Source organism: Magallana gigas, chromosome 2 (assembly GCF_963853765.1).
Source record: "Magallana gigas chromosome 2, xbMagGiga1.1, whole genome shotgun sequence".
Taxonomy (NCBI): Eukaryota; Metazoa; Mollusca; class Bivalvia; order Ostreida; family Ostreidae; genus Magallana; species Magallana gigas.
The window spans coordinates 57,636,117-57,649,202 of NC_088854.1; the positions used below are offsets into that span (position 1 = coordinate 57,636,117).

A 13,086-nucleotide genomic window follows, 5' to 3' on the forward strand; every position below is an offset into this window, starting at 1 on the left:
TCATTCTATCCTCAATGAACCATCAATAACAATACTCATCGTCACGCACACAAACAGAAAGTAGAATCTTATCACAGGTTTAGTCCTCTTGATCTGCTTGGCTATCAACAGTCTTCCTCTTTACAAGTGCTTATAAGTATTTAATATAATTTATTAAGTAAATATTATCCTTTGTTTATTCCCTTGGTAAACAAAGACAATTAATCTTCAGGCAGCGTGGTTCACCTAAAAATTTAAGAGCAATCCTGAAAAATCCATTTGATTTCATTTTGTATATAACTACAAACTCTAGCAACAATGGAGCTCACTTGCAATTCGTAAGACGTGAAATTCGCGTGCAGTTATTTTCAAGTGAAAGTTTCAATTGAAGAAGGTTTGAATGCCCTTTTAAATCAAATTCATATGAGGCAATATTGGCATTTTCATTGTGTGACAAAATTACTTCTTTAAAATATTGTAAACAAAAACATTATTTTTTAACAGTCTTTTCACCTAAACACATACAAGCCTGGAATATTATAATTCATAAACTAACAAGATTGTCTTTAAGTAATTAAAATTTTTATTTTCAAAATAATTTATACCATAACATGATTACATGTAAGAAAAAGTCATACATAAATACATATCTGATAACAAACTTCAAAACAGATTTTTTATATCTTAAATATATTATATCAATAAAAGACAAAAGTTATGAGGTCATATATATATAAATTATTTTACAATGGCACACAATTTTTTTTTAGGATTGAAAATTTTTGGTTCGATATTTCAGCATTTTCTAAAAACCTTTTCTGTAAATTTTGTTTACATGATATCTAATCATTGCTTGACATTTAATATATAAAATAAATAATGTAATTCCAAGTATTGGGTATATCCCGTATATCTACACCATATCAATGTACACTGACCTCTGATATCAAATGAACATCCCATCAAGGTGACATTTCACCTAGTATCTTTATCTACATAATGTTATATAATAGATAACACAAGCAAAATGCAAGTAATGTATTTCTCAATATACCGGTATATAGGTAGGTAACAGAGCTTCGTTATTTGTAGCTTTTGATTTAAATAGTTCAGATTCAGATGTACATAAGTTTCCAATGAATGTGACTGGGTCACTAACAGAGAGACAGACAAAGGCATGGAGATCTGTGTTACGATAGTCGACATTAAACCTGCAGTGACACAGCTAGTCTCTTGGCAGTTTAAACCTTGATTGATGACCCAGATACAAATAATAACTTCAGATCTTACAGAAAAACAAAAACAAAAGTTCCCTGGCTGTATTAGTTACAGGCATACATATTCATATCGTGTCAAATATCAAACCCTGATAAAATTATAACTTAAAATATGCAAAACTTGTACAATATACATCTATTAAACAATCAAATGTATATATGTACAAATGTTCTTAAAACAAAGAATGCAAGAAATTTATGATAAAAAAATTCCCAAAGATATATATATGCAAATATATTATTTGTGTAAATGTTTTTGTGTAAAGAAATATGTTTCATATGTAAATGGATTGTCCTGGTCTGACAAAGATTGTACTACAAACAGGATATGGGTTGCGTTTCCCTCTCTAATAAGCAGGATCGATGGACGTTGATGGTGGACTGATGACATTCCATAGCGAGCTGATTTAATCCCATCGGATTGAACACATAACTTCCCTCTCACTGATAAGTCATTTAGAGTGTTTGCACCTCCTCCATTTCAAGTTCAATCATTTCAGCTTCCTCTGCAGTCATGTACATGGAAGCATGAAGCATTATCACAAAGAAAGAGGCGCCTGAAATAGACAAAAACACCCACTGGTATAAGATGATCTTGTATGCCAAGAATGTTTTACCAATCTTATCAATAATATTCTGATCTGGATGGTTTTGGCACAAATTGATCCACCAAAGCAAGATAATACTTTTGACTTGCTAGACAATTATCAGAAGTTAAAACAATACCAAAAGACTAACTTTCAGCTTAATAAAAATACATTAACACATAAATCTATCTTTTAAAATTGTTAATCAATCATTTCTAGAAAAAGGAAAAAGTCAATTATAATTAAAAAATTGGAAAATTTCAGCAGTTTGATTATAAAGATATCATTTTTGCATTATCTCTACATTTGCATTGTTTGCCAAATTAATTTTTTGATCAAAATAATATAGGTAAATACTAGTAAATGAGTCCTAAATAAAAAAAAAAAAACAACAAAAAACATTGACTAACCTATGACCCAAAAAACAGCAGATCCAGCTCCGGCCAATGAGAAGAGAGGGAATGAGCAAAGACCGACCGCAGCATACTGTTGGGCCAAACTTAATTCCCTTCCTAAATTAGAAAACAGACTTCAACGTGTAACTTGTCATAAAAAAATAAAAATCTTTAGAAATTATCCTCAAAAAATACTGCAGATTTGTGAATGTTTTTTTCATATAAGGTTTTATTCCAAAAGTTAAAAATCCTTCCTTCTCTGATAGAGTGTCTACACTACATGTATTTATATATGATCTTACCTAACACTCTAACTTTTCTTTCCTGGTTTTTCAAACTTATGATATAACAGGCTCCCAAGCAGGCAGCTATTGCCACCAATAGTAAAGGCGATGTTAAACTGGAAATAGTAGAAGCATTTAAATCAACATGATAATGATTAAAGCTGAACACCGCTCGTAAATAGGCACTGTCACAGAGATACCTGGTATATAAACCCTTCGATTTCGTTACACCCGATTGCACACCTGAACCTCGTGGCCGACATGTAGTATTCCTTTCGTGGTCTTTAGATTTTATGCATTTTTTTCTTATCTTATGTTCATTTTCTGTTCGTAAATAATGCATTGACCAATTTATTTGATGTTAGTATTCTCCTGGCTTCAAAAAGTGCGTAAAATTTGATAATTTCATCGCGACCGGGTAACACGGCGAGGCAAAATGTACGTCCACACAGGTGAGACCTCTACAGCGAAGTACTTTGAACTGTTTAGAGGTCTGTCCCTTATATAAGGGTTGTAGGGACAGCAGTGATTAAAGAGAAATATGGCGGACAGTGCCTATTTACGAGCGGTGTTCAGCTTTAACATATACTCTGAACTTGAACCAGATGAAAAGAACAGTATGTTAAATTCTTGAACAATATGTAAAGCTTTCTCCAAAACTTCAAATTTCAGAAAACAATGTGAACAAAAATGCTCATTAGCCTACTGAAAATATTAAGACTATTTGTGGACACTTAACCAGATACGTTCTAACATTTTATCTGTATATCCTTTATCAACATGTAGCATAAACATGTAACATCATTGTAAAATACCCTATGTTAATCAGATCCTCTACTAATCAGAACACAGAAATACACACTTCTCTCTGTTCTGGGCCGACGACTAAATTTTCACATCTCAAAAAGTGGTATATGTACATGAATATAAATTTTCTCAGCAAACCATGTATAATCCTTTCGATTTCCCTCTGTATTGTGAATACTTACATGCAGAAAACAATAAGTCCTCCAAATACAAACAGGTAGTTACTCTGGAACTGTTCAATGTTACGGACCACTCTCTTGGGAACTGGTGCCACTGACTTGGGAACTTTGAATTTGTTGAAGTTGAAGAATTCTGTCCATGGTTTCACTCCTTCCCTGGTCTTTGTGATCCATTCTCTGGCATTTACATTGGCAAGTGATATAGACATCCTTTAAATAAATAAATTTTGAAATCTTAAATTGATAAAAATAATTTGAACAGTCAACATATTTCACCTTCTTGGTGGTGAAACAGTACATGTAGTAAAATCTTTCAGGAATTTTTACGAATGAAAATTTATACAGAATATATTTCTAAATTCGTTTAAGAAGTCCAAAACTGTGTGCCACTTTTTGTGCACAATAAACATAAATAATATACAGTTTTTTGTATGGGTGGAACTGTAGCGCTACAGTCTGTCGACCCAAATTTTCCTTTAATAGAGCTACAGTTCTGCAGCTACAACATCATGAGCAAGGGTATAGAGTAACCACAACAAAGCAAACAATACTGTAAATTCCTAATTAAACGTGAGGAATCAATATCCACATAAAATTGCGAGAAGCATCCCTCGCGGATTTTAAAATCTCGCCATTTTTTTCTGAGAGTTGAAAACTATAGGAAATAAGGAGAAAAGTTCAACGTTCGCAATTTTGTATTCTCGCGATTTGATACAAACCAGCTGGATCACGAAATTAAGTACTCACGTAATATAAGGAATTTACAGTAATTTCTCAATAAACAATGTAGTAGGAGTTCAAAAATAAAATTCAAACACAATATTTAATGCGTCTGCAGCATACTTGAGAGACTTATAGTTAAAAATGGACGCCATCTTCCCAACATCCTTCAGATATGGTGACCAAACAAAATAACAAATGAAGACCTTTGGAGAAGAACTAACCAAATCCCTATTCCACAAGAGATTAAAAAGAGAAAAAGGAAATGGATTGGTCATACCTTAAGGGAAGGCAGATCTAACATCACCTGTCAAGCCCTCCAATGGACACCACAAGGGAAGAGGAAAAGGGGAAAACCAAGACTAACCTGGAGAAGAGTCCTTGAAAAAGAAATGGCCAAGAAAGGACACAGCTGGAACTCCATCCACCAACTAGCAAAGGACAGAGCTCGAGAGAAGTGGAGAAGAATTGTCTGTGGCCTATGCTCCACAGGGGAATGAGAAAGGCTTAAGTCAAGTAAGTCATCTTCCAAAGGCAAGGGTTTCTGATCCGCACCCCATCTCACGTGGATCAGAAACCCTTGACTTGGGAAGAATTAGAAAGGAAGCATACAATTTTGCTGATTTCATTTGGAAAATGGATAGCATGCCACAGTTTGCATTCATTAATTTGCTAACATTATCGTAAGTTCTGTTGTAAAACGCAGCCTGGTGCCTAAATCAAACTGATCTAACCATCACATTCTTCCTTTTAAATGATGTTCACCCTTGAAGAACACACATCCCAAGTATTTCCCCTAGCAGGGGTTAACATGTCAGTTCCAAGGGTTGGTACCAGCTCCACATTTGCAAGATGGGGGAAAAAAATGATGGGCCAAACCAAAATCAAACCTTCGTCTCCTGAATTCTTTAGTCAGGTGCTCTACTTACTGAAAATTTCTGGTGCCAGCAATCAAACCAGTCTGATCATCGCTTAAACCGCAAAGGTATTGTAGAAAAGTGGATTTATAATTTTTTTCAGAAAATTTGACTGGTTCATATTGCAATAAAATTCTGAATAAACATTTTTTATTGGTATTTGAATTATTGTAAAGATATTATCTGAAAGAAGCTGTAGAAATGTAGCTCCACATGAAATTTGGGTTTATCAGTTCCTACATATAAAAACCTGAATATTTTTGGTGCTCAAAAAGTTGCAAATGGTTTGAGACTTTTTAAACTAATTTAGGAATACATTCTGTGAAAATTTTAATACCAAAAAGGTCCTGAGACATTTTACCTTAGACATTAACTTTACTTAATTGCCTCTAAAGATCTTTTAAACACCCTCACCAGCCCTGTAAAGTATGTGGTGTAGTTTGTTGTTTACAGGTGAAAATATGACTGTTCTTGATCCTGATGTGAATTTATCATACTTCACTTTCAGAAGTTGGTAAGAACCAGTAGTAAAATGTCTTAGCAATATTTCAGTATTAAAATTTTTACAAAATAAATTTCTAAATTAGTTAATATAAGCCTCAAACTTTTAGTGTGCAATATTACACAGTATTTTACTGGACTAAACTGTAGCTCCATGGTCCATCAACCCAAGCTCTCATGGAGCCACAGTTCTGCAGCTAATCAGAAAGTACCCAAAAACCAAAAGCAGTAATTAAATTATCAACAATAAGCCAAGCTATAAAGACTAAACCATGTCACCCACGAGTCCTGCTGACTAATATCTCTTAAACATACATGTATCATGCATATGCACTAGCCAGCTGGTATGAAACAGCAGGAAGTAAGTAAAAAATTATACCTTGATTGTAAGGCAGAGGACAAAAATGACCTGGAAAGTAATGACCATAGCAATTATGATATTCAACATCATATCATAGGTAAATCAAAAAAAATCTACGAACAGATCCAGACCAAAGTTTGTTTACCCTTTGAAGTTTTGTTCGCCTTCAGGAATATCTATATTTCCTTCCAATTTAGACCCAAAATGATCTGTCATACTTCGATTCCCAAGTTGGTAGTTGTCAAGTGTGTGACGTGGAGTTTTCAGTGATCGTACGTAGAATATTTAAATGATGTTAAATCACGTTAATTCATTTTCCAAAATAAATACAGTCGCAAAGCTTTAAAAAAAATATTGAGCGATACAAAATATTTCACTTTCTTCTAAGAAAAAAGGTGCATCATGACTATATTAACAATTATTGAATTTAAATGTGTTGAAATCGACTAAATCTGGTACGCCTTAGTTGCCTATCTACTTTCATTTTCAATTCATTTATAGTGACAGTCGACTGAATCGTACATGTACATGATGTAGCTTATCGAAGATATCGTTTGGTATCGACTTTTGAATATTCTTCATACTTAAATGACCATAGAGTTTCACGCAGTTGGGAGTGATGATTGCTGATGTCAAATTGGTTAGCAGTCAGCAGACTTCAACCAATCAAACAAGATGACTCATAGGTCTATTTCAGTAGTATCATAACAGATAACGTTAGACAAATTTTATTTGCACTCCACATATTCCTGTACATGTAGATCGAGAAAATGACTTCTTTGGTGGACGCCATCATAGAAAAATATGGCCCGGGGGAGGACGAGTCTTTTGATTTCATAGCTGTACCCAGGAGACGGTTGGAATCGACTTCTAGTGAGAATGGTAAATGTCCCGTTATCTTGAAGAAGGCAGGAGGCTACGTCTGTCTACTTTGGCAACTATTCTTCTAAATATTTTCATAGACAGTCCCAGAACTTTAACATTTATTAACGTTCAATATATCAGTGATTCATATTAAATGATTTAGTGAGGATTGGCTGCATAATTAAAGATCTGTAATATACATGTAATGATTAAGATAATTTTTTAATTAATTGTACATGTCTTTGTACACTGATAGGAACTGGTGTGCGACCAATTCTAGACAGGTACCATTTTTCACCAGTGCATTATTTAACATCAAAGCCCTGGCGAGAATTGGTTGTATGCCAGTATTGTTTATTTATTATTTCCAATCTCTCAATTTTAGATTTTTATGAAATAGGCTGACAACTTTTTGGGTTTTTTATTTAGCTAGTGTATACAATAGAATGACTCATTTGAAATGAATGGTATGAGTACAGAGATAAAAAGAATTTGCTTGACAAGGTCAAAATGTACCATGTAATTTTCTTTAAAAACTTCTAAAATTAAATCATGGGTAATGCACGATAATCTATACAGTAAAACTCATTTAGTAGGAACACGGATATAGCGAAATCTCGGATATAGCGAGGTTTTTTTGAGTCTCTGGTAAAATTCTCAACAACTCTTTGCAAAATTTTACGGTTATAACAAGTTAGGATATAACGAATTTACGGATATAGCGAACTGACTTCGAGTCCCATAGAGGTAAATAATAAGGCCTAAAAAAAAATATTGTCTGTTTAGGGTAACCCGACCTAACCTACAAAAATGGCCCGATCCTACCATTTTTAGATGTCTGTTTTTATCCGATTGTGATTTTCATATTATTTCCATTAAAAACCAGTTTTTAAATCTGACACAAACAAACATTCTGAGGATTTTATATTTGTATTTGTGCCCTTATGCAAAAAAACAAAAAACATAATTAACTAAAAAACAATCCCTAACTACCTAACCTAATTTTTTCATCAGTGTTACCCTAAACACAATTTTTTTTCTTAGGCCTAACAAAATTTAACACTTATATAACAAATAAATTTACAGTTTAAATAGTCTGCGCTACCATTTAACAAAATAGTTTGGATGAATTTATTTTCACATAAATTCTTCAATTCACAATCTGATTATTAAAGGTATCACAAGAATGAATTCCATTTTAAGCCTCAATCAGCAAAAATTGTAGTCTGGTGAAAGAAAACATGTATATAGTGAATTCACTATAGTTATTACATGTATTATGAATACGGATATAACAAAGTAAATCATTTGGTCCCTAGGACATCGTTGTAATCGAGTTTTACTGTATAGAGTTTCACATATCTTAAGTAAGAGTATATAGATATAGAATATATATATATTGTATATAGATAAATACCAAAATATATATACCAAATGCAAATCTGTAGAAAAAAAACCCAACTAAAAACATGTAAGCTAAGGGTTGAAATCTGTCTGATCTTATTGCTTTTCTGAATCTGATTGAATAATATATGGTTAAATTGCAGATGCCCTGATACTACCATCTGTCCTTGTTCTGGACAACAGCGGTATAAGCTGCATCGGGGACAAGACAAAACTGAAGGAGATGTGTCATAACACTACAGAACTAGACCTCACCAAGAACCACCTCACGGACTGGGGGGAGGTATACACACCCACAGTTAATCCTGTCATGTCAAATGTTGTACCAGTAGATGAAGGAAACTTACGCAACAGAGAACAAATAATCTTGCGTATGCAAGTTTATATGAATGAATCATAAAAACATATCAGTGGTGCATAGTGCTCACATCTCTAAGCAGAGAATGCCTTCAGTGTAAAGTAATAAATTCTGGTAAACATGACACATCTCAAATTATAGATTTTACACATGAGGTGTATTCACATGACTCCTGTGTCATTATCTATAGAACTGTGTGCAGAGTAAATTTCAATCAGCTTCTAATCTACACTTCTTGTGACCTGAAAAAAAGTTAATTACAGCCATTGTGTTTAACACATGCCCAGAAGTTTGATTGTAGTGTAAATAATTTAATGATAAACTTGTATCGCTCTTAAGATTTCATATTTTATAAATTAATTAATTATAAATTATGAACAATATATTTTGATAAATATTTATATGTCAATGTTTTACCATGATTTAATTAAAAGTAGCTCTTCAAATTGTTTTTGAGCACAAATTAGTTAGGTTCATTAATATGTGCAAGCATTATATATGAGGTTCGGAACTAATGAAACTGTTAAAGTTATCAGGCATGTTTAATGATTTAATATTGTACTTTCAGGTCTTATGTCTAATAAATGGTATGCCAAAACTTCAGTTTTTGAATTTATGTACCAATGCATTAGAAAATGACTCCTGGCCACAGGCCCCAAGTGTGGGTGCTTTCTCGCAGCTTGAGCACCTGATTCTGAACAACACTGGAGTATCATGGGACGTCACACATAACCTTCTAAAGCTTTGTCCCATGTAAGTGTATGAAGACCAATGCAGCTTAAAATAGATTATACGGATATCTCCATAAAATTACATGTATGTTACATATCTAATTATATTTGATATTTTCTTTATTGTAGAGTGAAAGAGATACATTTAAGTTTGAATGACCATGATGATATTTTATTGCCCGAACCTTTCCAAATTTACCCAACTGTAAAGAAAATTCATATGTCTAAAAACAAGATAAGAAACTGGTCTGAGTTGCACAAAGTGGGCAGACTCTTCCCAAACATGGAGCACTTTGTCAACATTGAGTCTGACTTGGAGAATCTTAAGTCTAATGCTGAGGAAGAAAACACAATTGCAGAGACATTCTCCAATATGAAAAGTCTAGCTCTTACCCAAACCAAAGTCCAAAGCTGGGAAGACTTGGAGGTACTCCGCCTCTGTCCAGTGCTGGGAGATCTTAAGGTTTTGGGAATTCCATTTTTAGAGGTGATCGATTTTTAAGATATTTTCAAATCTTAAACTTTTAGCTTAAATGGTTTGCAAATGTATTTGAATTAAAATTAATTACATGTATATGAAGGTCAGTTGCCTCAATTTCTTCATGCACTTACCACAAGGGACACTTAATTACCATAGAGAGCATGCCAAAATTAACTTTTGAATGTATTGTGGTTTTATCATTAATCATTGAAAACATAATGGATTTTGTTGTTATTTCAATCTATGAAATCAGATGTTCACCAAAGAAAATAATTGGTACCGGTTTACACATTGTGGTTTGAGGCATCTGTCACCGAGGGGGAAAGGGCACCATAGGATAAGGGGAACTAACTCGTATAGGCCCAACCCAAGAGACAGGACCCTCTGCTTATTGATTGTCATCTGGCATGAGCAAACTCTAAAACACGTTACACAAAATGATACACCATGACATATCATCTGAAACAATTGTGAATAGATCAATCCTTAAAGCTGAACACCGCTCGTAAATAAGCACTGTCGGCCATATTTTTTTATCCCCGCTATCCCTGCAACCCCGATATAAGCTGTGACCTCTTAACAGTATATTTGTTTAATATTTACAAACATAATATGCACATATGATAAGAAATACATGCATAAAATCTAAAAGACAATGGAAGGAATTTACCGGCACTAAACGTCCGGCACTAGTTTCAGGTGTGCAATCGGGTGTAACAAAATTGAAGAATTTATATGTACATTACTATTTATGAGTAGTATTCAGCTTAAAGGTGGGCACCACCATATTGTGATTTACTTCCTATCGAAATAAATAATAAATCACTCATAATTTCATCATTTTCTTTTCCGATATTCTTACCAAACAGCGTATTGCAATGGGTTAGAGCATTATTAACAATGAATCTGTTAGTCATGAGTCTGAATCCCCCTGGGATATAAACTCTTCAAAAATTTTGATACCAATTTTTGGGGTCAAATATTGTTAATTTTAAAATTCTAAATGGGTGAAAATGCATTTTTTTTTAATAATATAATGTACTTTTATCCTCATTGATACAGATAAGGGTCCCATATTACCTTAAACATTTAGTGGATTTAACATTTGAAGCTCTCATGATCACTTTTTGAAATCTCTGTATTACTGAAATACTTAACAAAAAGTCATCAATATGTAACTTTTGTTTTAATTGAAGGAGATAGAAGAGAAGTCAAGACGGCAACAGTTGATTTCTAGATTACCCAACATTCAATGTCTGAATGGAACACCCATCTCGGATTGTGAGAGAGAGGACGCTGAGAGAGCCTTTATAAGGCTTCACATGGACAGCGAATATAAACCATCCAGGTAAGAGAGAGAGAGAGAGTTCTGTTCTTTTATATACCGTAGTTACTCAGAAAGTTGAGTTTTAATTATAAATACCAGTATAAGATATATAAGGGATATATTACAATTGGATGGGCATGTAGTGGAATTTTCATTAATGAAATTCATACTTGATAGTCTGTTAGTGACTCCTCTTTCTTTGATGCCTAGCTATTGCCCTTCATTCATTTGAATGGTAGTTAAGTTGAATCCTTCTCCGAGCCATGAAGGCGCATAAGGCCGGTGCTTATCCCCAATTTCCGTGGTGCTAAGTGGATGGGAGTCATTAATTCCCCCTGGATCAGACAACAGTCCATCCCAGGTTAATTCACAGCTAATGCCGTTACCTAATTTTAAGTAGGTGGACTGAGGCAATGTAAATAAAGTGCATTGTTCAAGGGGACAATACACAAGATCAAGTGACCACAGCGGGGTTTGAACCAGCAACCTTTGAGTTACTGGCCTTATGGCTATTACCACTGAACCGTGTGCTCCATTCATTTGAATGTTGATAAACAGTAAAAAAATTCATGGTAAATTTTATATTTATTGCATTATTAAGGGTATATTGGGACCATATTTGTGTGTCCCAGGCATTCCCCCAAAACAGTATAGCACCTTATGTTTACTTTTAAAAGTACTGTTTCATGAAGGTTTCCTTAAAATATTGAATTTTAATCACAGGTTGTCCTTAGTAGTACCTGACTATATATCTTGTGAATTTCATTTTCCTCTCCTGTTCATTACAGGTATTTTGAGTTGGAGGCATTGCATGGAAAACTGGATCCTTTGGCAACAGTTGACATGGATGTCTGCACTAAACTGGATCTAGAGTTTCATGTCCCATTTCAAGGGAGAAAAGAAAGACTGGAAATCAATACACTGCAAACAGTCAGGGAGCTGATGAAAACAATCTCCAAAATTGTTGGTTTACCAGCATCAAAACTTAAAGTGTATCGTAGAGTTATTTTTGAAGGAGACCTACTAGATACACAGCTCATGTCAATGTATCCAAAGAAAAACCTGTGGTCTTATAATATGACTCATGAAGATGTTATTGTATGTGATCACAAAGATAATCCGTCAGTTGTAAAAGATGCTAGAGTGATATTTTGCTAAGTTTTCTGCCGGTAAATGAATAGTCATGGATCTACAGACCAATTAGCCTCCCTGTAATATCTCCACTAAATACTTAAGTGTTTTTTATTGTTTTTGAGAAAAATCAAATATAGTTATTTGGAAATCCTAAATCGTTGTACATTTAGTGCAAATCATTCGATAACACATGAAACTATCTGACATCTGTTTTCAGCAATATACTGTATATCTGGTTATTATTCCTATGATATTTATTTTCCATTGATGTTGTCGTCTTAAACTTTTCACATTTTGATCTTCTCAAAAACCACTGGGACAATTTCAATCAAACTTGGCACAAAGCATTATTTGCTGAAGGGTTTTTCAGTTTAATTGTTCAAATGAAGGACCACGATATGATTTATAATTATTGAAAAAATGTTGGTGTTTTTCAAAAATCTTCTTTAAAACCGTTTTGCCTCGCAGAAAAGCTGAAACTTGTGTTGAAGCATCATCAGGAAGTGTAAATTAAAGTTTGTTAAAATTATGAACCCCGGGGGTAGGGTGGGCTGCAATAGGAGGTCAAATTTTTACATAGAAATGTATAGAGAAAAATTTTCTGGAATACCATTCAGCCAGAAAAGCTGGAACTTGTGTGAAAGTTTCAAATTATGATTCCCCTCAGAAGTGTGTACAACACGGCACAAATATATTGAAACAACAAAAGGGGCTTGATATTTCACATTAAAATATGTGAATAAAAGTCAAAAGATTTATTTTTTAATTTTAAGCAAGATA

At 33.7% G+C, this 13,086-nt stretch overlaps 2 protein-coding genes across 3 annotated transcripts; one reads left to right on the forward strand and one right to left on the reverse strand.

Moving 5' to 3' along the window:
* Positions 1-787: 787 nt before the first annotated feature.
* Positions 788-6,304, reverse strand: LOC105327184 (prenylated Rab acceptor protein 1). 2 transcript variants are annotated; one of them, XM_011427509.4, is made up of 6 exons: positions 6,153-6,300; positions 6,026-6,055; positions 3,512-3,718; positions 2,541-2,638; positions 2,254-2,355; positions 788-1,813 (listed from the first exon to the last, which is right to left on the reverse strand). In XM_011427509.4, exons 1-6 carry the CDS (start codon positions 6,221-6,223, stop codon positions 1,713-1,715), a joined length of 609 nt encoding a protein of 202 aa, XP_011425811.2. In that variant the 5' UTR covers positions 6,224-6,300; the 3' UTR covers positions 788-1,712. The 2 variants fall into 2 exon arrangements, with proteins under 2 accessions (XP_011425811.2, XP_011425812.2); XM_011427510.4 differs by lacking the exon at positions 6,026-6,055 and having other exon boundaries at positions 6,153-6,304.
* Positions 4,783-12,461, forward strand: LOC105327185 (tubulin-specific chaperone cofactor E-like protein). The gene is made up of 7 exons (XM_066077457.1): positions 4,783-5,213; positions 6,769-6,889; positions 8,419-8,558; positions 9,202-9,386; positions 9,494-9,851; positions 11,042-11,193; positions 11,961-12,461. Exons 2-7 carry the CDS (start codon positions 6,778-6,780, stop codon positions 12,328-12,330), a joined length of 1,317 nt encoding a protein of 438 aa, XP_065933529.1. The 5' UTR covers positions 4,783-5,213; positions 6,769-6,777; the 3' UTR covers positions 12,331-12,461.
* The last annotated feature ends 625 nt before the right edge of the window (positions 12,462-13,086 follow it).

Coding starts and splice junctions, on each gene's coding strand:
- LOC105327184 (XM_011427509.4), bottom strand. CDS start 6,223: ATGACAGATCATTTTGGGTCTAAATTGGAAGGAAATATAGATATTCCT. Junction 2,639..3,511: donor GGACTTATTGTTTTCTGCAT/GTAAGTATTCAC, acceptor TACTATTTCCAG/TTTAACATCGCCTTTACTAT. Junction 2,356..2,540: donor AAGAAAAGTTAGAGTGTTAG/GTAAGATCATAT, acceptor TTTCTAATTTAG/GAAGGGAATTAAGTTTGGCC.
- LOC105327185 (XM_066077457.1), top strand. CDS start 6,778: ATGACTTCTTTGGTGGACGCCATCATAGAAAAATATGGCCCGGGGGAG. Junction 8,559..9,201: donor ACCTCACGGACTGGGGGGAG/GTATACACACCC, acceptor TTGTACTTTCAG/GTCTTATGTCTAATAAATGG. Junction 11,194..11,960: donor AGCGAATATAAACCATCCAG/GTAAGAGAGAGA, acceptor TGTTCATTACAG/GTATTTTGAGTTGGAGGCAT.